The 22,862-nt window shown below is 48.4% G+C and overlaps 3 protein-coding genes across 3 annotated transcripts; 2 read left to right on the top strand and 1 right to left on the bottom strand.

Moving 5' to 3' along the window:
- Nucleotides 1-1,641: 1,641 nt before the first annotated feature.
- On the bottom strand, nucleotides 1,642-2,537 carry LOC103637315 (probable disease resistance protein RXW24L). The gene is given in 2 exon segments (XM_023300887.1): nucleotides 1,642-2,104; nucleotides 2,106-2,537. Coding segments are annotated over 2 exon segments (885 nt in total). The 5' UTR covers nucleotides 2,528-2,537.
- A 1,643-nt stretch (nucleotides 2,538-4,180) lies between these two features.
- On the top strand, nucleotides 4,181-6,457 carry LOC100277278 (UPA23). Its single transcript, NM_001312915.1, has 2 exons — nucleotides 4,181-4,361; nucleotides 5,374-6,457. Exons 1-2 carry the CDS (start codon nucleotides 4,254-4,256, stop codon nucleotides 6,064-6,066), a joined length of 801 nt encoding a protein of 266 aa, NP_001299844.1. The 5' UTR covers nucleotides 4,181-4,253; the 3' UTR covers nucleotides 6,067-6,457.
- A 14,527-nt stretch (nucleotides 6,458-20,984) lies between these two features.
- LOC103635963 (uncharacterized) lies at nucleotides 20,985-22,619 on the top strand. The gene is made up of 3 exons (XM_008658327.1): nucleotides 20,985-21,559; nucleotides 21,653-21,953; nucleotides 22,116-22,619. The coding sequence occupies exons 1-3, from the start codon at nucleotides 21,062-21,064 to the stop codon at nucleotides 22,208-22,210; spliced, it is 894 nt and encodes a 297-aa protein (XP_008656549.1). The 5' UTR covers nucleotides 20,985-21,061; the 3' UTR covers nucleotides 22,211-22,619.
- The last annotated feature ends 243 nt before the right edge of the window (nucleotides 22,620-22,862 follow it).

Genomic DNA, 22,862 nt, shown 5'->3' with positions numbered 1-22,862 from the left:
AGCCACTGCATTTGGTTCATGAGATTATAACCAATGTTGTTGAATGTATTTGTTTGCAACTTCGGGGAAAACACAATTTAGAAATACCAATGTTCTTAGATTTAGTGGATGATAAGAAGTGAAAAAATCGGGAAGAACATTAGGTCAGTGTGTGAGGATATTTTTTCATTTCATAAAATCTGTGCAAGTGTACAGATTAATAAATTGGCCCACCATGGCTTGAGCCTATGTACATAAGATTCTTTGTACAATATGCATGTTTATCCTCATTTCTATCACCTGATGTAAGATTAAACTGGTCTGTCCATTTCCATGCCTCTATAGTTATGTGCTTGATTCTTTTGTTGCCTTACAAGTTTGTGTCCCTGGATTTACGCATAAGGATTAGTACCTGCACAATGAGGATGGATTTGTTCATGCATATTTGGCAACTTGTAATTTATTGGTCTCTTGATCTGTTCTCCATGAACTTGTAATTTTTACTTCGCAACAGATTAGTTATTGTTCCGCGTGCCCATATGTTCACATTGTCTAAATATATATAGTGCAGTTTTAGTAGATTCTGTATCTGAACAAGACATGCCTTACAACAAATTATATATTGTATCGTGTGTCCCTAGATTCATGCTGTCTAAAAATGTGGTATTGAAGTCAGACTGGATCTTAGCAAGATGGACAAGTTTTTTTCATGAAAACTGAGCTGGTACATTTACATGGCGTTGAAACTCAGATGAGTATATTTCATTTCAATTCGTTTTTATTTTATCTGGTTTTACAACAATTGTTTTGTGATATGTGCTAACACTTGCCACTTGGTTTTTATGGAACTTGGTATATACTCTGAGTTGTATAAATGATTTAACACCATTCTAGCTCCCCTTGCCCTTCATGTCGACTTTCCCATCCTCCAATTGACAAAAAGCTATCCGGTCTCCGTTTGTTGTTTAATTAAGATGGCTTGTACCTTACTACCTCCATTCCGAAAAGTGAAAAGGAATGCAGTTTTGTCTATGCACCTCGACAATCATGCCTTTTAGGACAGTGGTAGCTACAAGTAACCAATTATATGGCCATGGGAGAGACAGAAAGAGAGCAAGAGAGATCACATTGTGCTCCCACTATAAAATGCACATACTATCCTGACAATGGTTAAAATTGAGCCACTCAAGTGACCTTTTTCTCTTAGTGCCACTGTCTGAATACTCCTGCACCTTCCCTCCCCCCAATTCCCATGGTGGTTTAAAATGTTGTTTTTGCTACTGTTGCAACTAATGGGATAGCTAATCTGCTCTTTGAATTGTTTAAAGCTTTTATTCTAATTTGTACTCATGTGCTCTTATCTGCTTGTTCTTTTGTGCTACTTTGCATGTCCGATTGATGCTATACCCTGATTTAAGGCTTTTCTTCATTTGCCTTGTGGCTAGATTTGAAACTGAGGTTTGTAGGACCATGTATATTTGTTGCAATGATTGATTATCTTTTGTTAATAGTACAAACGACAATGCTGCAGTAGTGACCCCTTCCTATATTGTTACCTGTTTGTGCACTTAAGTTCTCAAAAGTTTGTACTATTGGCAGAGAGTAGCGTAAGTTCCCAAAAGGTTGCAAAAATAGGCAGTCGACCATTAATCACTAAGCTGGCTATCTCCAGCAGCTTGTCATTGCAAGATTTTGGAATGCATCAGACATTTGAAGGTACACTTCCTGGTCCCATACATCGTCCAATACAATCAAACATTTGCGATTATCGAGCTTTTGCTTTATGTTTTCTTTCAAATCATGGACATCCAATTTGTCAATGTTAGGTGACACCTGCTCTTCACGACCAACCTTCATGAGTAACTTCCTAAGCAGGGCTTCTATAGTGTAGGTCTGGGACACGACCATCCATGTTGTAGCAGAAAAATTGGTTTTTTCACGCTCGTAAACATTTGTTACAAGGGTAGTTTTTCCAAGTCCACCCATGCCTGATACTGTTATCACTGTGCTGTCAAGCTCATCAGAATATAGCCATTCGGTGAGCCTTCTCCTGTTATCTTCAATCCCCACAAGATCTTCATCTTTAAAAAGTAGTGGGTAGTTATCGTGCGAACGCTGTCTTGAACCACAGATTTTTGAGTTCTACAACTTTCTTGATCTCCTTCTCAACCTTGATAACTTCTTCTGCTATTTGACTAAAAACCAAGACATAATGTGACGCTTTAATGAAGTACTTCTTCAGGAACCATTCTTCCTCCATTTGAAGTGTGTGATAGGAGTACATGTCCATTACATCCTCAACATGGTAGGCCACCTTGCGCACTTCCCCAATCCATCCCCTGACGACTTCATCAGTGAGGTATATTGTGCCAATCTTACATATAACATTGTTCATGGCTGTCAGTTGCATTCTTATTGACTCGATCTTATCATTCAGATCCCTCAGATTGTTAACCTTTTCAGACAATTTGGCCAGCATTTTCTTGGCAGTTTCATCTGCTAAAGCGCTACCAATCTTTCTCAGAGCAAGGATTATTGCTTCTGCCATTTCTGCTGAAGAAAATGAAAAACAATCCTGTTACATAACATAATGATGAATTTCATTGAAATGTACAGCATTGAGTTTGATTTGAATGTCCGGACTACGGAGGGCAATTTCTTCTATGGAGACATAACTGCCAGTTTTCCTGGATAATAGTTGCTTCTTTGATATTTAATTTAATACTTACTGCATGAATGTGTAACTTGTTCTTTTTTATTTATATAGAAAAATGCTAGGCTTGGTAATTCTGCAGACAATCATACCAATCAACAGAGTACACTGTGTTAGTACAACGGGAAACGGATGAAAAAACTCCATTGCCTGAGGTCTAATAGGCAATATTTAGTGGCTCATGGAGTTCACCATTTTATTCAAATCATGACAGAAAAAATAACAATGATACAACGAGTTTAGCGCATCAGCCTTAATTTCATCAATATACTATTAGGAGAGTGCCCGTGCGTTGCAACGGAAACGTATAAAACCACGATAAACTATGTGGCAAATCGAGAAGTTTTACATATACCAGTGTTCTCGATTTGTATATCAGCTATGCTTCCTGTGGAGCAAGGAAGCGAACGCAAGCCAGCCTTTTGTATTAGTGTATTATGTTCAGTTCTTACTTGATCATCCCGTGTTCTCGCGTGTGCCATGGCCGAGTGGCAAGCTCAACACTGGTATTGTTGTCTTGTCTCAAATGAAGTCCGGTTCCACAAGTTAACCGGAAATCTTCATAGGTGATAGCTGTGTCAGATTCTTCCACGCATAGGACAAGTAATGCAAGTGATAGCTGTGTCAGTTTACCCTCATTTTCTTGGGCATCACTTGTCTCAAATGAAGTCCATTGGAAGTTCGCAATTTATGTTCCGTGGCATCGCACGGGCACCTACCTAGTTTTGTATTAAGGGTGACTGTTTCGTCTAAGTTTTTTTATTTGATTCTATATGACATGAGCATCCTGAAAACAACGCTATAGTAGTAGTATATATAACTCCTCAGTGAGACCCGCCCCTGAACGGGAAGGGGCGCAGAGCGGATGCATGCATGCATGCACGCATGATTTCATTCCAGCACAGAAAAAAACCCAAGTCATTGCCTAATGATGGTGGCGGGGTGCAATTAAACCGGTCAAATTAATATCTGAATCTACTGGTACATCATTTTTTTTTTCAATTTGAAATTGTAAACTTTGGAGGGAAGATTATTGGCTGGCTGGGTGTTGAGGGAGTAATTTTATCATCTAATGTTAGTGCCCATGTACATTTAGTGTGTCAGTGCATGCGGTTTCAAGTCTGCAGGTGATTTTAATTTGCCCTCCTGCCAAAAAGATTCTTTCTAACCAAAGAAAAAAGAAAAAAGGAAATGGAGGGGGAGGGGGAGGGGGCTGTATTTTGAAAACGCATAGAGTACTAGCAGTAGTAGTGCAGAAGAGACATAGAAGTGGTTGGCCCTATTTCCAGAGAGAAGAAGGCAAAGGTCAAAGGGAGAGAGAGAGAGGGAGCATAGCAGATGGCAAGAGGTGATAGGTCGGCGAGCATGCCATATAAAATAGTAGTATAATCAACCTCCCTTCCCTAAATTCCAACCCTTGTTTTAGGTGTGTGTATATATATATCTCTCTCGCTCGGCTTCGCCTCTGCTTCCCCTCCCCTCCTCTGTCTCAGGCTTCAAATACAGACGCGAGCGGCGGCGGCGGCAGCAGCAGCAGCAGCGAAGCGATCAAGCGAACGAGATGGCCATGGAGCTTCCTCTCTTCCTCGGGGACGGCCCGGACGCCGCCCTCTTCTCCTCCCTCTGGTCCTCCTTCCCCGACGACCTGCAGCCGCCGCCGCAACAAGAGGTGCCTTTTATTTCCTTTTCTTTTTGTTTAGCCAACCATCTATCTCTCTCTCTCTCTAGATTACTCCATGTGCCGCCACCGCATTTCCCTGTTCTTCTTCTTGCCCGGTGGCCTGCAGTCCTGCACGGACGTGATGTGTCGACGTCGGTGCGGCTGCGGCATGGCCGCCGCAGACCTCCTTGCACCGCCCCACGTCATTGCGTCTCGAGTTCTCGACTCGTCACATTCACCACAAGCAGATACCGTGGTCAAGCCGGGTTAGGCAGGCAGGCGCACACGCCTTGACACTTGTTTAGCGTCCCGGAATTCTTCTCCTACCTCCCTAATCTCTCTCTCTCTCTCTGTCACGGTCCTGCATGTTCGGCTCGCCTCGTGGAAAAATCACACCCCCTTCTTCTCCTCCGCAGACCTATCTTTTCCGTCTGCTTCGGTTTGGGTTCACATTTACTCTATTCTTTTTTTTTCAACCGAAAGAATATGGGGAAAAAGGGGGGCGTGGTACTGTGGCGAGATGCTGTTCGACACGATTTTTTTTTGTTCTGCCTCGCGTGTGTGACTGACTTGACACATTTTTCTTTTTCCTCCTCCTTTTTGGTTGATGCAGCATGCCAATGCCTGTTTGTTTTTTGCAGTGAGAAAAAAAAGGTTTTTGTTTTCATTTTGAGGGGAAAGGGTGAGGAGCCCAGCATTGGATTGGAGGTTGGATTTTGGCTCCCAGGTCTCCAACGGACTTGAGTACTACTAGTAGTGGTGGTTGCATGGTGCAATCATTTGCAGGAATCCAAATCATTCGCCCTCTAGATCGTGCTGCCATGTCTCTGTCCACCCCCACCACCTTGTGTTCCGCGACGTCTCCTCTCTCTCTCTCTCTCTCTAGAGTTGCTGATAGGTTTTTTACTAACTCACTCCACCAAATCCGTTCCAATTCCGGTGCAAACTGCTTGTTCGTGCGAGACAATAAAGCCATGGAACTAGCTAACCCTTGCTGAACTGTGGAATGGTTTCTGAGCAGAGCGTGGCGGAGCTGAAGCAGACCCTGCTGGCGACCACGCTGGAGCTGGAGGCGGCGAGGGAGGAGCTGAGGCGGAAGGAGCAGAGCATCGCCAAGCTGTCGGACCTGGTGCGCGAGGTGGCCAAGGAGCGCGACGACGCGCGGGACCAGGCGCAGAGCCTCCGCCTCCTCGCTGCCCAGGCCGCGCCGCCGCTCGTCACGTCCAGCGTCACCGACTCCGACTGCAGCCTCGCGTCGTCCCCCGTGGACCCGTTCTTCGACCCCGTCACGTCCGCCGACAACAGGCGGCGCTGCAAGTTCAGCCCCGCCACGCCGCCGGCCGCGCCCAGGCAGCAGCAGCAGCGCCAGCCCGGCGCCGGGCTCGGGTCGGCGGCCGACGCCGCGCTCGAGATGCTCGCCGCCAAGAGGCCCCTGCCGCACAGGGGCCGCCTGCTGGCCGCCGTCATGGAGGCCGGGCCCCTGCTGCAGAACCTGCTCGTCGCCGGGCAGCTCCCGCGCTGGCGCAACCCGCCCACGGTGCGCGCACCGGACACGCTGCCGCTCGGCGCCTCCCGCGCCGCCGGGTACGCCGACGACGCGGTCACGCTGGCCGCCAGCGGCTGCACGAAGCGGCCGATGGCCGCGGCCTTGCCCGTGCTGCCCGCCGCCAGCTGCTCGCCGGGCTTCATCGCCAAGCGACAGAGGCTGCACTGACGGACTGACGGCAGGATCCACCGTCGTCTTGTGTTTGATGATGACGAGCGAAACGAAACGTTTGAAGAAGCGATCGATGATGGTATTAGATGCTAACTGCACAGTAGTGTTATCTGAGCCATAGAAAGTAACTTATGTTACTAGAAGTACAGTCAGTCAGGTTCTGAATTTTGATAATGCGATCCATGTGAATAGCAGGTTTTTTTCCCACCCGCACTTGCTCGTTTTCTCTTCCGTTTTTCATTTTTGAGCTTGTCAGTCTGAAGGCTGTTCATAGCTCCACATGGCTTGGCTTGGGGTCAGCAAATCTATGTATCTATATAAGTCTGTCATTCAGTGGAGAGCTTGTTCTTGAAATGTTCTCTGCAAGTCAATATATGCTACTACGTTTCATCCGTGTACATTGTACCAAACTAAAGAAACCGCACATGACAGTGGATAAATAAAAAGTAGACCAAAACCTGACAGAAGGAGAGCTCCCTAACAGCACAAACAGAGTAGGTGTCAACAGCCTTCGCCGTGGGTCGTCGGCATTTGTCTAGCAGCAAAATACCCCTCTATTACACTAGCAATACAGTGCCAAAGTTTGGTTGACAGAGAAAGGATATTCTAGTAGGAGCAGAAGAGACAAGCGTGTTGATGCTAAAGCCTTTGTCCTCGAGACACGAAGCTTGTTCTCGCCTCTTTTAAATTATCCATGTGATAACTGGGCAGAACATGGGTGACGAACCGGCGCCGGATTCAGGACGACACCCTTTTCAACACCAAGAACTCCTCCCCATCCACGGAACCCGCAATCCTTGACCACGCCGATTCTTTTTTAGACTACTTAATCTCGGTAGATTTAGCCTGCTAGTAAACAAAATCCAAGTGCTAGTAAACAAAGCTTCAGCGAGTACGGTTTTGAGATTTTCAAGCCGAAGCGGACCGCATGTTGTGGAACAGAAATACTGGTAAAACCTCAGACAGAGCAGAGCGCATACAGCTATATATACAAAAGTACTAATTACAGCAGCTCAGTTCACGACGTACCTGGAAGCTGGAGTTGTACTGCAACTGCGTCCAGCATTTTCCTTCTCCCCTGAAGAAAATAAAAAAGAACACCTCCCCCATTTGATTATTGATGCCATTATGCCATGAGTTTGTTCATGAGCTTTTTGTCATAAAAAAAAAGAGCTGTATGAACAAACGCAAAGGGAATCTACTTCTACTTACAAGTTATCATGTCGCCACTAACACTAAACGGCACTAACCTTTTTACAGAGTCTCCAACGTAATGATCCGCATGCCTGCAGCAACTGAAGAAGAACAATAACGACGAGAGCGTGCAGCACCAGCTAGTACGGGCTGATGAGTGGAGTGCAGATAAGCCTTTTGCCTGCAGTGGTTATCATCGACTCCGGTGCCATCTGCATGAGCGATGCACGGAATATAGCTTCCTGCATACTTGATGTGTGCTCGAGGAGGAGGCCATGTAGGCAGGAAGCAAATACTGTACAGCTGATTGAACTGCTGAAGCAGTCCCTGAATATGGAGTTTGCGAACAGCTAACCAGCCAAGCTTTGGGAGTTTCAGAGGAAGGTTCTGGTTTATTCAGTTGGGAATGTTCTGGTTTATTCATTTCGTGCCTTCATCGCAACTCTAGCTGAGTCAGCTAGTCCACCAATTGGGCCGAGCCTCTACTAGGCACAAATTGAGATACACCATATCTCAGATCGATTCTTGTCAGCGCATGGTGCTTCGTCCGCTGCTGTGCTGTGCCTGCACGAATGAGCTGACAGATCACACACATTGTAGGCGCCGTTCGGTTGGCTCGGAACGATTTCTAACCGGATTGCTTATCTAATTTATATAAACTTTGATTAACTGGAAAGATTCCGGATGCAATCCAGCACAAACGAACCAGGCCGTAGCTGTTTGTGGATCAGTAATACCCCCAACTGCCGTGGAGAGTGACCATACAGCACAATACTTCAAAAGGAGACTAGTAAGCATTGTTATACCAAAATTCTGCTAAGGGACGGTAACCACATAGACCATTCTCTCGTCTTCAAACACTGATCAACATGTTCTGTCTGACCATCGGTTTGTGGATCGTACGACCAACTCATAAGGAATTTGGTATCTGACGGCCACAGATTGCTTTGTGAAGACCCTGTCTCTCGGTCTGAAACAATTGCTTGTGGCAGACCATGGAGTTTGTAAATATTGTTGAAATATGTCTGAGCCAGTTGAAGAGCAGTGCATGGGCATACTTCATACTTGGTGTGCTTATCGCCTACTACTAAAGTCACATCCCATTTTCCAGACATAGGGAGGACTTCCAGTGTGCCAAGCCTGATCTTCATACATGTTAGATATTTCCAATATGCACACATGTACTAGCTGAATGTAAAATGATTCAAGAGTACTGAATTTTAAATCAGGAACGGCAGGTTCATCAATTTTGATGCATATCTGCAGAATTCCAGGTTGCAGTGTTTCTGGCATTATCACTAATCTTAAACGCTGCAGGTGGCACGTACCAACATGGCAACATGTGACGGACAATCAGTTGAATGGAGATCCTCGCCTCGCCTCCCCGCGCCAGCGGGCGGGCCCGCTAGCTCCTCTGCTCTGCTCCGGGCCACAGCCGGCCGCACTCGCGGGGCGCTGGCCTCGTCCTCGCCGCCGTCAGATCGCGCGTCCAGCCCCGCTTCATCTTCCCGGCGCCGCGGTGGGCTAGTTCGCCGCCTGGCCATCGTAGGGTACATAGTGTTAGACAGCAATACATAGAAGGCTATCACCTTGTATAGAAACCCATCACCAGGATATCAATCCTCTAGTTTCTTGCCTGCCTACCCAGATCCTGTTTCTATAACCTGGGCTAGTGCTTGGCTATATATTGTAATGCCCTCATTGATATTAATCAAGTCAGTACATTACTCATTTCCTGTACGTCTTCATGGTATCAGAAAAGGTCTCGTTCCTCTCTTGACCCACCCTTCCGCAACCCATCTCCCCACCATGGCCACCGATGCTTCCGATGCCGATGCCGCCGCCCGCCGTGCTACCGACGCTCGTCGTGCCGCTGACGACCACCGCGCCGCCGAGGAGCGCCGCCTTCAGCAGGAAGCTGTCGACATCGCCCATCGTCGCTCCGCCGAGACGGCTGCCGCCCTCCAGGCCCGCGCAAAGGCTATCGGTGTCTTGACCTCTCCACCAATCGCCTCATCATTTCTCGACACGTCGTGTTCGACGAATCCTCTTTTCCCTTTGCCGAGGCCCCCTCCACCTCGGCCTTTCCCACTAATCTTGATTTTTTAGATGTTTTTCCTGAGCAGGTTCATAGTCAACCCGTCAGCGCCCGCACAGCTACAAGCTTGCCCCCCTCGCCAGCTGGGCCGACCGGCGAGCTCCGCTCTGGCTCCCCTGCCCATGCGCCTGGGCCCCATGCGCCTGGGTCCCCGTCCACAGCTGGGCCGCCTCCACCGCGTGAGCACTCCTGGCCAACTCCGCCCCGTGCGCCTGGGCCTCGTGAGCCTGGGCCCCCGTTCCCAGTTGGGTCATCTCCGCCCAGATCGTCTGGGCACTCGGCGCCTGGGCTGCTTCTGAAAGGGAAATGTGCCTTTGGGCCATTTCTAAGTATTTTGGTGATTAAGTGTCAACACAAGTGCTTAAATGTGAATCAATACCCATGGATGAACAAAGTGCAAATCTAGAGCAAAGGTATGTTTCTAAGTCTTAGTACATTGGTTTTGTGTACTAATATACATGTCTAAGTATTAGAAACAGGAAGAAGAAGAAGAGAAGAAAGTTGGCTGTGTACAGCCAACAGGCTGTTTCGGTCTGGGGCACCGGACTGTCCGGTGGTGCACCGGACAGTGTCCGGTGGTGCACCGGACAGTGTCTGGTGCGCCAGGCTCTCTCGGCCGAAGAGGCTGCTCTCGGGTTTGTCTCCGGCGACTTCGGCTAAAATTCACCGGACTGTCCGGTGTGCACCGGACTGTCCGGTGAGCCAACGGTCGGCCGGGCCAACGGTCGGCCGCGCGATCGGCGCGCGACACGTGGCCGAGCCAACGGTCGGAAGGAAGCACCGGACTGTCCGGTGTGCACCGGACTGTCCGGTGCGCCAGATCTGCAACGGTCGGCAACGGTCGGCTTCGCCATTTAAGGAAATAAATCGGGCACCGGACAGTGTCCGGTGTGCACCGGACTGTCCGGTGCGCCCGACGACAGAAGGCAAGGATAGCCTTCCAGATGTGTTCTCAACGGCTCCTAGCTGCCTTGGGGCTATAAAAGGGACCCCTAGGCGCATGGAGGATGAGACCAAGCATTCTTTGAGCACTCTTGATCACTCACACATCAATCTCGCGCACTTGTTCGACATTCTAGTGATTTGAGCTCCGTTCTAGTGTGCTAGTCTTTTGAGCTCAAGTCTGGGTCTTGTGTGTGCGTATTCGCTGTGATCTTTGTGTCGTGTGTGAGTTGCTAATCCCTCCCTTGCTCTGTGATTCTCTGTGAACATCTTTTGTAAGGGCGAGAGGCTCCAAGTTGTGGAGATTCCTCGCAAACGGGATTGAGAAAAGAAAAGCAAGAACACCGTGGTATTCAAGTTGATCATTGGATCACTTGAGAGGAGTTGAGTGCAACTCTCGTCCGTTGGGATGCCACAACGTGGAGTAGGCAAGTTTTGTACTTGGCTGAACCACGGGATAACCACTGTGTCATCTCTGTGATTGAATTCTTGTGGTTATTGTGTTTTGACTCCTCTCTAGCCACTTGGCATAAACTGTGCTAACGCCTAATCAAGTTTTGTGGCTATAAGTTTAAGTTTTTACAGGATCACCTATTCACCCCCCCCTCTAGGTGCTCTCAATTGGTATCAGAGCCGTTCTCTTCAAGAAAGGGACTAACCGCCCGAAGAGATGGATCCTAAGGGGAAGGGAATTGTGATCAACGACAAGGAGAAGGAGTCCTTCGTCAACGAGCCAAGGGATGACAAGTCCAATGACTCGGGCTCGGGCCACAAGCGAAGAGATGGGAAGAAGAAGAAGACAAGATGCATCAAGGAGATCATCTACTACGACAGCGATGAGTCCTCTTCTTCCCAAAAGGACGACGACCACGACAAACAAAGGAAACCGGTTAATTCTAACTTTTCTTTTGACTACTCTCGTATTCCGCAAAGTTCAAATTCACATTTGCTTTCCATTCCACTCGGCAAGCCCCCACACTTTGATGGGGAGGACTACGGATTTTGGAGCCACAAAATGCGTAGTCACCTATTCTCTCTCCATCCTAGCATATGGGAGATTGTAGATAGTGGAATGCACTTTAATAGTTCGGATAGTCCTATATTCATTAATGAGCAAATCCATAAGAATGCACAAGCTACTACTGTTCTTCTAGCCTCATTGTGCAGGGATGAATATAATAAAGTGAGTGGCTTGGATAACGCCAAGCAAATCTGGGATACCCTCAAGATCTCTCATGAGGGAAATGACGCTACCTTGCTCACCAAAATGGAGTTGGTGGAGGGCGAGCTTGGACGGTTCGCGATGATAAGGGGCGAGGAGCCAACTCAGACATACAACCGGCTCAAGACCCTTATCAACAAAATAAGGAGCTACGGAAGCACGCGATGGACGGACCACGACGTCGTCCGACTAATGCTCAGGTCCTTTACCATTCTTGATCCTCATTTGGTGAATAATATTCGTGAGAATCCCAGGTACACCAAAATGTCGCCCGAAGAAGTCCTAGGAAAATTCGTCAGCGGGCGAATGATGATCAAGGAGGCAAGGTATGTGGACGACGCCTTGAATGGACCGATCAACGAGCCGCAACCTTTTGCTCTCAAAGCCACAGGGAACAAGGAGGCGCTACCCATCAAGGTGGCGCAAATTGAGGCGGCCGGTCTTAATGAAGAAGAAATGGCCCTCATTATCAAGAGATTCAAGACGGTGCTAAAGGGTCGCAATGGACAGCCGAGCAAGACTAAGACCAAGGGGAAGCGATCATGCTTCAAATGCGGTAAGCTTGGTCATTTTATTGCTAACTGTCCCGATAATGATAGTGACCAGGAAAAGGGAAACAAGAGGGAAAAGAAGAAGCATTACAAGAAGGCAAAGGGCGAGGCGCATCTAGGCAAGGAGTGGGACTCGGATTGCTCCTCGTCCGACTCCGACAATGAAGGACTCGCCGCCACCGCCTTCAACAAATCAACCCTCTTTCCCAACGAGCGTCACACATGCCTTATGGCAAGGGAGAAGAAGGTATGTACTCGCAACTCTACCTATGCTTCTTCAAGTGAGGACGAATCTAGTGATGAGGATGAAGTAGATTATTCATGTTTGTTCAAGGGCTTAGATAGATCTAAGATAGACAAAATTAATGAATTAATTGATGCCTTGAATGAAAAGAACATACTTTTAGAAAAGCAAGAGGATTTGTTGTATGAAGAGCATGATAAATTTGTTGAGGCACAAAAATCCTATGCTTTAGAAGTTAAAAGAAATGAAATGCTTTCTTTTGAACTATCTACTTGTCATGAAACCATTTCTACTTTGAAAGGTGTCAACAATGATTTAAATGCTAAATTAGAAGTAGCAAATAAATCCAATTCTTGTGTAGAAAATGTTGTTATTTGCAATAGATGTAAAGACTTTGATATTGATGCTTGTAGTGAACACATAGCTTCTATTGCAAAGTTAAATAATGAAGTGGCTAGTCTTAATGCCCAACTTAAGACTAGCAAAAGTGAATTTGATAAGTTAAAATTTGCAAGGGATGCTTACACAATAGGAAGACATCCCTCAATTAAGGATGGGCTTGGCTTCAAGAGGGAAGCCAAGAACTTAACAAGCCATAAGACTCCCATCTCCACCAAGGAGAAAGGAAAGGCTCCTATGGCTAATAGTGTTAAGAAGAATCATGCTTTCATGTACTATGATAGGAGATATTCTAGAAATGCTTTTAGAGGTCATGATGTTTTTGATTCACATGCTTATGACTCTTATGCTATGACTGCTTCTAGTTCTCATGTTATGCATGGTAGAAATGGGCTTAGAAGAAATGTTGTTCATCAAATGCCTAGGAGAAATGTTGTTAGGAAAGTAGTAAATGAACCCTCTACAATTTATTGTGCTTTGAATGCTTCCTTTGCAATTTGTAGAAAGGATAAGAAAATTGTTGCTAGGAAGCTAGGGGCAAAATACAAGGGAGACAAAACTTGCATTTGGGTCCCTAAGGATATTTGCACTAACCTTGTAGGACCCAACATGAGTTGGGTACCTAAGACCCAAGCCTAAATTTGCCTTGCAGGTTTATGCATCCGGGGGTTCAAGCTGGATTATTGATAGCGGATGCACAAACCATATGACGGGGGAGAAGAAAATGTTCACCTCCTACGTCAAGAATAAGGATTCCCAAGATTCAATCATATTCGGTGATGGGAATCAAGGCAAGGTAAAAGGGTTAGGTAAAATTGCAATTTCTAATGAGCACTCTATCTCTAATGTGTTTTTAGTAGAGTCACTAGGATATAATTTACTATCTGTTAGTCAATTGTGCAATATGGGATATAACTGTCTATTTACAAATGTAGATGTGTCTGTCTTTAGAAGAAGTGATGGTTCACTAGCTTTTAAGGGTGTATTAGACGGCAAACTTTATTTAGTAGATTTTGCAAAAGAAGAGGCCGGTCTAGATGCATGCTTAATAGCTAAGACTAGCATGGGCTGGCTGTGGCATCGCCGCTTAGCACATGTGGGGATGAAGAACCTTCACAAGCTTCTAAAGGGAGAACACGTGATAGGTCTAACTAATGTTCAATTCGAAAAAGATAGACCTTGTGCAGCTTGTCAAGCAGGGAAACAGGTGGGAGGCTCTCATCACACCAAAAATGTGATGACGACATCAAGACCCTTGGAGATGCTGCATATGGACCTTTTTGGACCCGTCGCCTATCTGAGCATAGGAGGAAGTAAGTATGGTTTAGTTATTGTTGATGATTTTTCCCGCTTCACTTGGGTGTTCTTTTTGCAGGATAAGTCTGAAACCCAAGGGACCCTCAAGCGCTTCCTCAGGAGAGCTCAAAATGAGTTTGAGCTCAAAGTGAAGAAGATAAGGAGCGACAACGGATCCGAGTTCAAGAACCTTCAAGTGGAGGAGTTCCTTGAAGAAGAAGGGATCAAGCACGAGTTCTCCGCTCCCTACACACCACAGCAAAATGGTGTGGTAGAGAGGAAGAACAGGACGCTCATCGATATGGCGAGGACGATGCTAGGAGAGTTCAAGACCCCCGAGTGCTTTTGGACGGAAGCCGTTAACACTGCTTGCCACGCCATCAACAGGGTCTACCTTCATCGCCTCCTCAAGAAGACGTCGTATGAGCTTCTAACCGGTAACAAACCCAATGTATCGTACTTTCGTGTATTTGGGAGCAAGTGCTACATTCTAGTGAAAAAGGGTAGAAATTCTAAGTTTGCTCCCAAAGCTGTAGAAGGGTTTTTATTAGGTTATGACTCAAATACAAAGGCGTATAGAGTCTTCAACAAATCATCGGGTTTGGTTGAAGTCTCTAGCGACGTTGTATTTGATGAGACTAATGGCTCTCCAAGAGAGCAAGTTGTTGATTGTGTTGATGTAGATGAAGAAGATGTTCCGACGGCCGCTATACGGACCATGGCGATTGGAGAAGTACGGCCACAAGAACAAGATGAACGAGATCAACCTTCTTCCTCAACTATGGTGCATCCCCCAACCGAAGATGACGAACAGGTACCTCAAGTGGAGGCGCTTGATCAAGGGGGAGCACAAGATGATCAAATGATGGAGGAAGAAGCGCAACCGGCACCTCCAACCCAAGTTCGAGCGATGATTCAAAGGGATCATCCCGTCGATCAAATTCTGGGTGACATTAGCAAGGGAGTAACTACTCGTTCTCGATTAGTTAATTTTTGTGAGCATTACTCTTTTGTCTCTTCTATTGAGCCTTTCAGGGTAGAGGAGGCCTTGCTAGATCCGGACTGGGTGTTGGCCATGCAGGAGGAGCTCAACAACTTCAAGAGAAATGAAGTTTGGACGCTGGTGCCTCGTCCGAAGCAAAATGTTGTGGGAACCAAGTTGGTGTTCCGCAACAAACAGGACGAGCACGGGGTGGTGACAAGAAACAAGGCTCGACTTGTGGCAAAAGGTTATGCCCAAGTCGCAGGTTTGGACTTTGAGGAGACTTTCGCTCCTGTGGCTAGGCTAGAGTCCATTCGTATCTTGCTAGCATATGCCGCTCACCATTCTTTCAGGTTGTATCAAATGGATGTGAAGAGCGCTTTCCTCAACGGGCCAATCAAGGAGGAGGTGTACGTGGAGCAACCCCCTGGCTTCGAGGATGAACGGTATCCCGACCATGTGTGTAAGCTTTCTAAGGCGCTCTATGGACTTAAGCAAGCTCCAAGAGCATGGTATGAATGCCTTAGAGACTTTTTAATTGCTAATGCTTTCAAGGTTGGGAAAGCCGATCCAACTCTTTTTACAAAGACATGTGATGGTGATTTGTTTGTGTGCCAAATTTATGTCGATGACATAATATTTGGTTCTACTAACCAAAAGTCTTGTGAAGAGTTTAGCAGGGTGATGATGCAGAAATTCGAGATGTCGATGATGGGCGAGTTGAACTACTTCCTTGGGTTCCAAGTGAAGCAACTCAAGGACGGCACTTTCATCTCCCAAACGAAGTACACGCAAGATCTGCTAAAGCGGTTTGGGATGAAGGACGCCAAGCCCGCAAAGACTCCGATGGGGACCGACGGACACACCGACCTCAACAAAGGAGGTAAGTCCGTTGATCAAAAAGCATACCGGTCAATGATAGGTTCTTTGCTTTACTTATGTGCTAGTAGACCGGATATTATGCTTAGCGTATGCATGTGTGCTAGATTTCAATCCGATCCTAAGGAGTGTCACTTAGTGGCGGTGAAGCGAATTCTTAGATATTTGGTTGCTACGCCTTGCTTCGGGCTCTGGTATCCAAAGGGGTCTACCTTTGACTTAGTTGGATACTCAGACTCCGACTATGCTGGATGTAAGGTCGATAGGAAGAGTACATCGGGGACGTGCCAATTCTTAGGAAGGTCCCTGGTGTCATGGAACTCTAAGAAACAAACATCTGTTGCCCTATCCACCGCTGAGGCCGAGTACGTTGCCGCAGGTCAGTGTTGCGCGCAACTACTTTGGATGAGGCAAACCCTCCGGGACTTTGGCTACAATCTGAGCAAAGTCCCACTCCTATGTGACAATGAGAGTGCTATCCGCATGGCGGAGAATCCTGTTGAGCACAGCCGCACAAAGCACATAGACATCCGGCATCACTTTTTGAGAGACCACCAGCAAAAGGGAGATATCGAAGTGTTTCATGTTAGCACCGAGAACCAGCTAGCCGATATCTTCACTAAGCCTCTAGATGAGAAGACCTTTTGCAGGTTGCGTAGTGAGCTAAATGTCATAGATTCGCGGAACCTGGATTGAATTGTAGCATACATGTACTTATGTTTTTGATCATGTTCCTTTTTGCATTTTGTTGCTTATTATGGTGCTCAAGTTGTACAAACACTCCCTGGACCTCACAAGTCCGTTGCAAAGTGATGCACATGTTTAGGGGGAGATGTGTTACAACTTGACCCTTTGAGACTAACCTTGTGCTTGAGTTTGATAATTTAGTCTCGAAGGAGGATTGAAAGGGAAAAGGTGGACTTGGACCATGAAAGACTTCCACTGCACTCCGATGAGAGGGTAACTAATTCCAAGTTCATCTCATGAAATCTTATTGCCATTTGCTCTTAATTGAAGACTTTGGTGAGGCAATGGGGTTAAAAAGGCCAAGATTAATCCCGTTTTGGTGCTTGATGCCAAAGGGGGAGAAAATAAAGGCCAAAGCAATAAATGGATCAGCTACCACTTGAGAGATTTTGAGAAAATAGTAGAATAGAGTTGTTGTTTTGTCAAAAGCTTTTATGGTCTCTTATTGTCTCTATTGTCAAAAGTTGGCTTCTTGTGGGGAGAAGTGTTGATTATGGGAAATAGGGGGAGTTTTTGAAATCTTTGATCAATCTCTTTTGGAATGACTCTCTTTATGCTTCAATATGTGTGTTTGACTTAGAGATAGAGATTTGAGTTTGATTTGCAAAAACAAACCAAGTGGTGGCAAAGAATGATCCATATATGCCAAAATTGAATAAAACTCAAAGTTAAGTTTTTATTTGAAGTAGTTTTGCACTTGTTCCACTTGCTTTATGTTGTGTTGGCATAAATCACCAAAAAGGGGGAGATTGAAAGGGAAATGTGCCTTTGGGCCATTTCTAAGTATTTTGGTGATTAAGTGTCAACACAAGTGCTTAAATGTGAATCAATACCCATGGATGAACAAAGTGCAAATCTAGAGCAAAGGTATGTTTCTAAGTCTTAGTACATTGGTTTTGTGTACTAATATACATGTCTAAGTATTAGAAACAGGAAGAAGAAGAAGAGAAGAAAGTTGGCTGTGTACAGCCAACAGGCTGTTTCGGTCTGGGGCACCGGACTGTCCGGTGGTGCACCGGACAGTGTCCGGTGGTGCACCGGACAGTGTCTGGTGCGCCAGGCTCTCTCGGCCGAAGAGGCTGCTCTCGGGTTTGTCTCCGGCGACTTCGGCTAAAATTCACCGGACTGTCCGGTGTGCACCGGACTGTCCGGTGAGCCAACGGTCGGCCGGGCCAACGGTCGGCCGCGCGATCGGCGCGCGACACGTGGTCGAGCCAACGGTCGGAAGGAAGCACCGGACTGTCCGGTGTGCACCGGACTGTCCGGTGTGCACCGGACTGTCCGGTGCGCCAGATCTGCAACGGTCGGCAACGGTCGGCTTCGCCATTTAAGGAAATAAATCGGGCACCGGACAGTGTCCGGTGTGCACCGGACTGTCCGGTGCGCCCGACGACAGAAGGCAAGGATAGCCTTCCAGATGTGTTCTCAACGGCTCCTAGCTGCCTTGGGGCTATAAAAGGGACCCCTAGGCGCATGGAGGATGAGACCAAGCATTCTTTGAGCACTCTTGATCACTCACACATCAATCTCGCGCACTTGTTCGACATTCTAGTGATTTGAGCTCCGTTCTAGTGTGCTAGTCTTTTGAGCTCAAGTCTGGGTCTTGTGTGTGCGTATTCGCTGTGATCTTTGTGTCGTGTGTGAGTTGCTAATCCCTCCCTTGCTCTGTGATTCTCTGTGAACATCTTTTGTAAGGGCGAGAGGCTCCAAGTTGTGGAGATTCCTCGCAAACGGGATTGAGAAAAGAAAAGCAAGAACACCGTGGTATTCAAGTTGATCATTGGATCACTTGAGAGGAGTTGAGTGCAACTCTCGTCCGTTGGGACGCCACAACGTGGAGTAGGCAAGTTTTGTACTTGGCCGAACCACGGGATAACCACTGTGTCATCTCTGTGATTGAATTCTTGTGGTTATTGTGTTTTGACTCCTCTCTAGCCACTTGGCATAAACTGTGCTAACGCCTAATCAAGTTTTGTGGCTATAAGTTTAAGTTTTTACAGGATCACCTATTCACCCCCCCTCTAGGTGCTCTCAGCTTCCCTCCACTTCACCGGCGCAACCCGTGGACATCGACAGCAGTTTGCCTTGGCGTTGGGGCACCACTGCCAACCAGCGGTCCATGCGGCTACCTCGACATTCAGCAACCACTACAGCACCTGCAGGCTCCGTTCCTGCCCTTCCCGTGGTCAACTCCCATGGCATGCGCACTCGGGCGAAGAGTGGCTTCCACCAGCCACGTCTGACTCTTACGGCTACGACTACTACTGTCTCGCCAGTACCATCGACGTATCGTCGTGCCCTCGACGATCCTCTTTGGCGCCGTGCGATGGAGGACGAATTCCAGGCTCTCATCACCAACAACACCTGGACCCTTGTTCCGCGTCCACCTCAAGCCAACATCGTCTCTGGCAAGTGGATTTTCAAACACAAGTTCCACTCTGGCGGCTCCCTTGAGCGCTACAAAGCGCATTGGGTTCTTCGTGGTTTCACCCAGCGCCCTGGGGTCGACTTTGATGAAACTTTCAGCCCCGTTGTGAAGCCTGCCACCATCCGCACTGTCCTCAGTTTGGCTCTCTGCAAGGACTGGCCGATTCATCAATTGGATGTCAACAATGCATTCCTCCACGGTATTCTGACTGAGACAGTCTACTGCTCCCAACCTGCGGGCTTCATTGACCCTGATCACCCCGATCACGTCTGCCGCCTCAACAAATCCCTCTACGGATTGAAGCAGGCTCCTCGTGCATGGTACAGTTGCTTTGCTTCCCACATACAGTCCCTAGGTTTCATTGAAGCCAAGGCGGATACATCACTCTTCATCTACCAGCATGGCCCTGACACTGCTTACCTGCTTCTCTATGTGGATGACATCATTCTGACTGCCTCTACCTCAGCACTTCTTCGCCAGATCATCACCTCCCTCCAACAGTCCTTCCCGATGAAAGATCTTGGCCCCCTTCAGCATTTCCTAGGGATTGCAGTGCATCGTTCCTCCACTGGCATGTTGCTCTCTCAGCGCCAGTACACGCTTGAGATATTGGAGCGCGCTGGCATGACACATTGCAAGTCCTGTGCCACCCCTGTTGACACGCAATCCAAGCTGCCTTCGTCTGGCGATCCTGTGACCGATCCTACCCTCTACCGCAGCTTGGTTGGTGCCTTGCAGTACCTAACATTCACTCGTCCCGACATCACCTACGTCGTTCAACAAGTCCGCCTTCACATGCATGACCCTTGGGAACCGCATCTCACTGCTGTGAAGCGCATACTTCGCTATCTTCAGGGGACTTCTGATTTTGGGCTCTTCATTGATCGTGCCTCTTCGCCGACCACTCTCACAGTCTACACGGATGCTGACTGGGCCGGTTGCCCTGACACTCGTCGTTCTACCTCCGGTTATGCTGCCTTTCTTGGCACCACCCTTGTCTCTTGGAACAGCAAGCGCCAGCAGACTGTGTCACGTTCCAGTGCCGAAGCTGAATACTGTGCTGTTGCTAACGGTGTGGCAGAGGCCTCTTGGCTACGTCAACTTCTTCAAGAACTTGGGCAACCCCTGCAACATGCCACTATTGTCTACTGTGACAATATCAGTGCAGTTTATCTCTCGACTAACCCGGTGCAACATCAACGCACCAAACATATCGAGATCGACCTTCATTTCGTTCGTGAACGTGTGAGCGCTGGCACGGTTCGTGTTCTCCATGTCCCGACATCCTCCCAGTTCGCCGACATCTTCACCAAAGGTCTTTCTTCTACAGTTTTTGTTGAGTTTCGGTCCAGTATGAACGTCCGACCCACTGACGTTCCTACTGCGGGGGGTGTTAGACAGCAATACATAGAAGGCTATCACCTTGTATAGAAACCCATCACCAGGATATCAATCCTCTAGTTTCTTGCCTGCCTACCCAGATCCTGTTTCTATAAACTGGGCTAGTGCTTGGCTATATATTGTAATGCCCTCATTGATATTAATCAAGTCAGTACATTAACCATTTCATGTACGTCTTCACATAGGTTGTTCTAGCGCGACCAAACCAGGCGTCCAGAGTCAGAGAGGAAGCGGTTTCCTCCCCGCCGCTGTCAGAATGCGGACCCTCCATGTCAGCGAGGTGGGAGGGCCCCAGACCTCTCGGGCGGGCCCTGTCTCTGACGTGAATTAACGGTGACTTGGACATGTGGGCCCACATGAGCCGGGACCGTGGGCCCTAACGAACTCGCCCTCCCCTGCTCTGCTCCGCGCGTCGAGGAACACTGGAACAGGAACGCACGACACGAGCCCGACGAGTTCGCGCCACCCCCCGGACCCGGACCCGGCGCGTTCGCCGCGCCCACCGTCCTGTCGCCGCGGACACCGGCGGGAGGCAGAAGGAAGAGATTAGGAGACAGTCGGCCGCCCTCCCGATCGGGGAAGAAGACGCGATCGATCACCCCGGCCCCCATGGAAGTGTTCAACGGGGTGCGGTTCGTGCGCCTGCGGTGCTGCGCGCGGCGCGGCAAGTACCTGGCTGCCGGCTCCGACGGCTCCAGCGTGTGCCTGACGGGGCAGCGCGGCGTGCACAACGCGGTGTGGGCGGTGCACCACGCGGCGGGGCCCGACGGCGGGCCCTGCGTGCTCCTCCGCGGCGCCTACGGCCGGTACCTCCTGGCCACCAGCGCGCAGGCCGGCACGGGGCCCTCGCACGGCGTGGTCACGGCGCAGGACGGGCTCGGCGGCGCCACGCCGCTGCCCGGGATGCTGTGGCAGGCCATCCCCAGGCGGTCCACCTTCGTCATCCGCAGCGGCACGGGGCGGTACCTCCGCGCCAACGGCCGGTACCTGCGGTGGCGCAGGGCCGTCACCTCCGCCGGCGACAACGGCAGCACCATGATGCAGTGGGACATCGAGAACGTGCCCATCAGCATGACCCGCCCATGCATTCTTGATCCCACCTACCAGGTACGTACGTACGGTCGGGTCGCTCGCTTCCTTTTCCTTCTCCATCGTCGGATGACGAACAACTAGCTGGCTCATACAATGCAATGGACACAGCTGACGCATGCGCGGCGGCGTCCGCTGACGGAGAGCGAGGTGGCTCGGCAGATCCGGTACGTCCGCGGCGAGACGGACGGGAGCGTGAACGAGGGAGCCTGGAGGACGATGCAGCTCAACACCCACAACCTGATGCAGCTGCGGCTCACGCTGGCGTGCCGCCTCGGCGCCAGCATGGACGTCACCCGCACCACCCTCTGCGTCCGCGCCGGCCGCTACGCCCACCTCAGCCCGCTGCTCGTCGACCTGCCCATCGGCAACGACCCCATCGACATTGTCATCCTCAACCACGGCACAGAAGGTGGCACTCTCAGCTCAGAATCCTCAGATCAGATCAGATTAGTTGACAGGGGTAGTGCAGATATGATTCATAAGCTGCATCTGTCGTTGCCCTTCTAAGCACTTTCAGAAGCTGCACCAAACGCTGATGCTATCCACTTTTTTCTCAATGGTTTAATTTCAGCGGACAACGATCTGCGGTACCCAGATCTGCATGCTCCAAGAGTGTTAGATAGCAGCAAGGTCTCTAACAAAAATGAACAGCGGACAACGATCTGAACACACATCTTACAGAGGTGACGACATCGTCCTGGGACTCTTTTTGTCAGTTCTCTTGGAGTGCTTGAATAAGAGCAGAAGAATAGTAGTTCAGTTCTCTCACATAACTAACTCCCAATAGATGTATGTTCTGACCTCAGTTCTACTCATTCTGTCCTGAAACTAGGACGGTGTTAGTTTTGCTGACAAACGATCTGGACTTCTTACTGAAACTAGTCACTGAACATGTTCATATAACAGGAATTAAAACTGTATTTATAACCTTGGCGAAAACAGCGAGACAGCAACTGCCAACTAATGGTTTTCAGTACTACTTCCGTTAAACAGCTCTATTCTAGAGTTCTCAGTAAACTCAGTATTTTTTTCCTATGTATACACTGCTGATACAATTTATAACCTGGTTCCTTAATTAGGAAGGTTCTGCGATGCCTTTTATGAGAATATGTATATTACTGTGATTTTGAACATGATCAATGTGTTTGAAATGTTTCTTTGAGACAAGATGTTTGGGGACTGTTTCTTATCGGCGGCAATGTGAATTTATGTACTCCGGCTGGCAGGTTTTGTTTCAATTTAGCAGAGTGGTCCAGAATGTACTCTGAAATTGCTTCTAGCACAAAACTGTATATTGCTGTGGTTTTGTGTCAAGGAC

Source organism: Zea mays, chromosome 8 (assembly GCF_902167145.1).
Source record: "Zea mays cultivar B73 chromosome 8, Zm-B73-REFERENCE-NAM-5.0, whole genome shotgun sequence".
NCBI classification, from domain to species: Eukaryota; Viridiplantae; Streptophyta; class Magnoliopsida; order Poales; family Poaceae; genus Zea; species Zea mays.
This window is presented reverse-complemented; position numbering and strand designations above follow the sequence as displayed.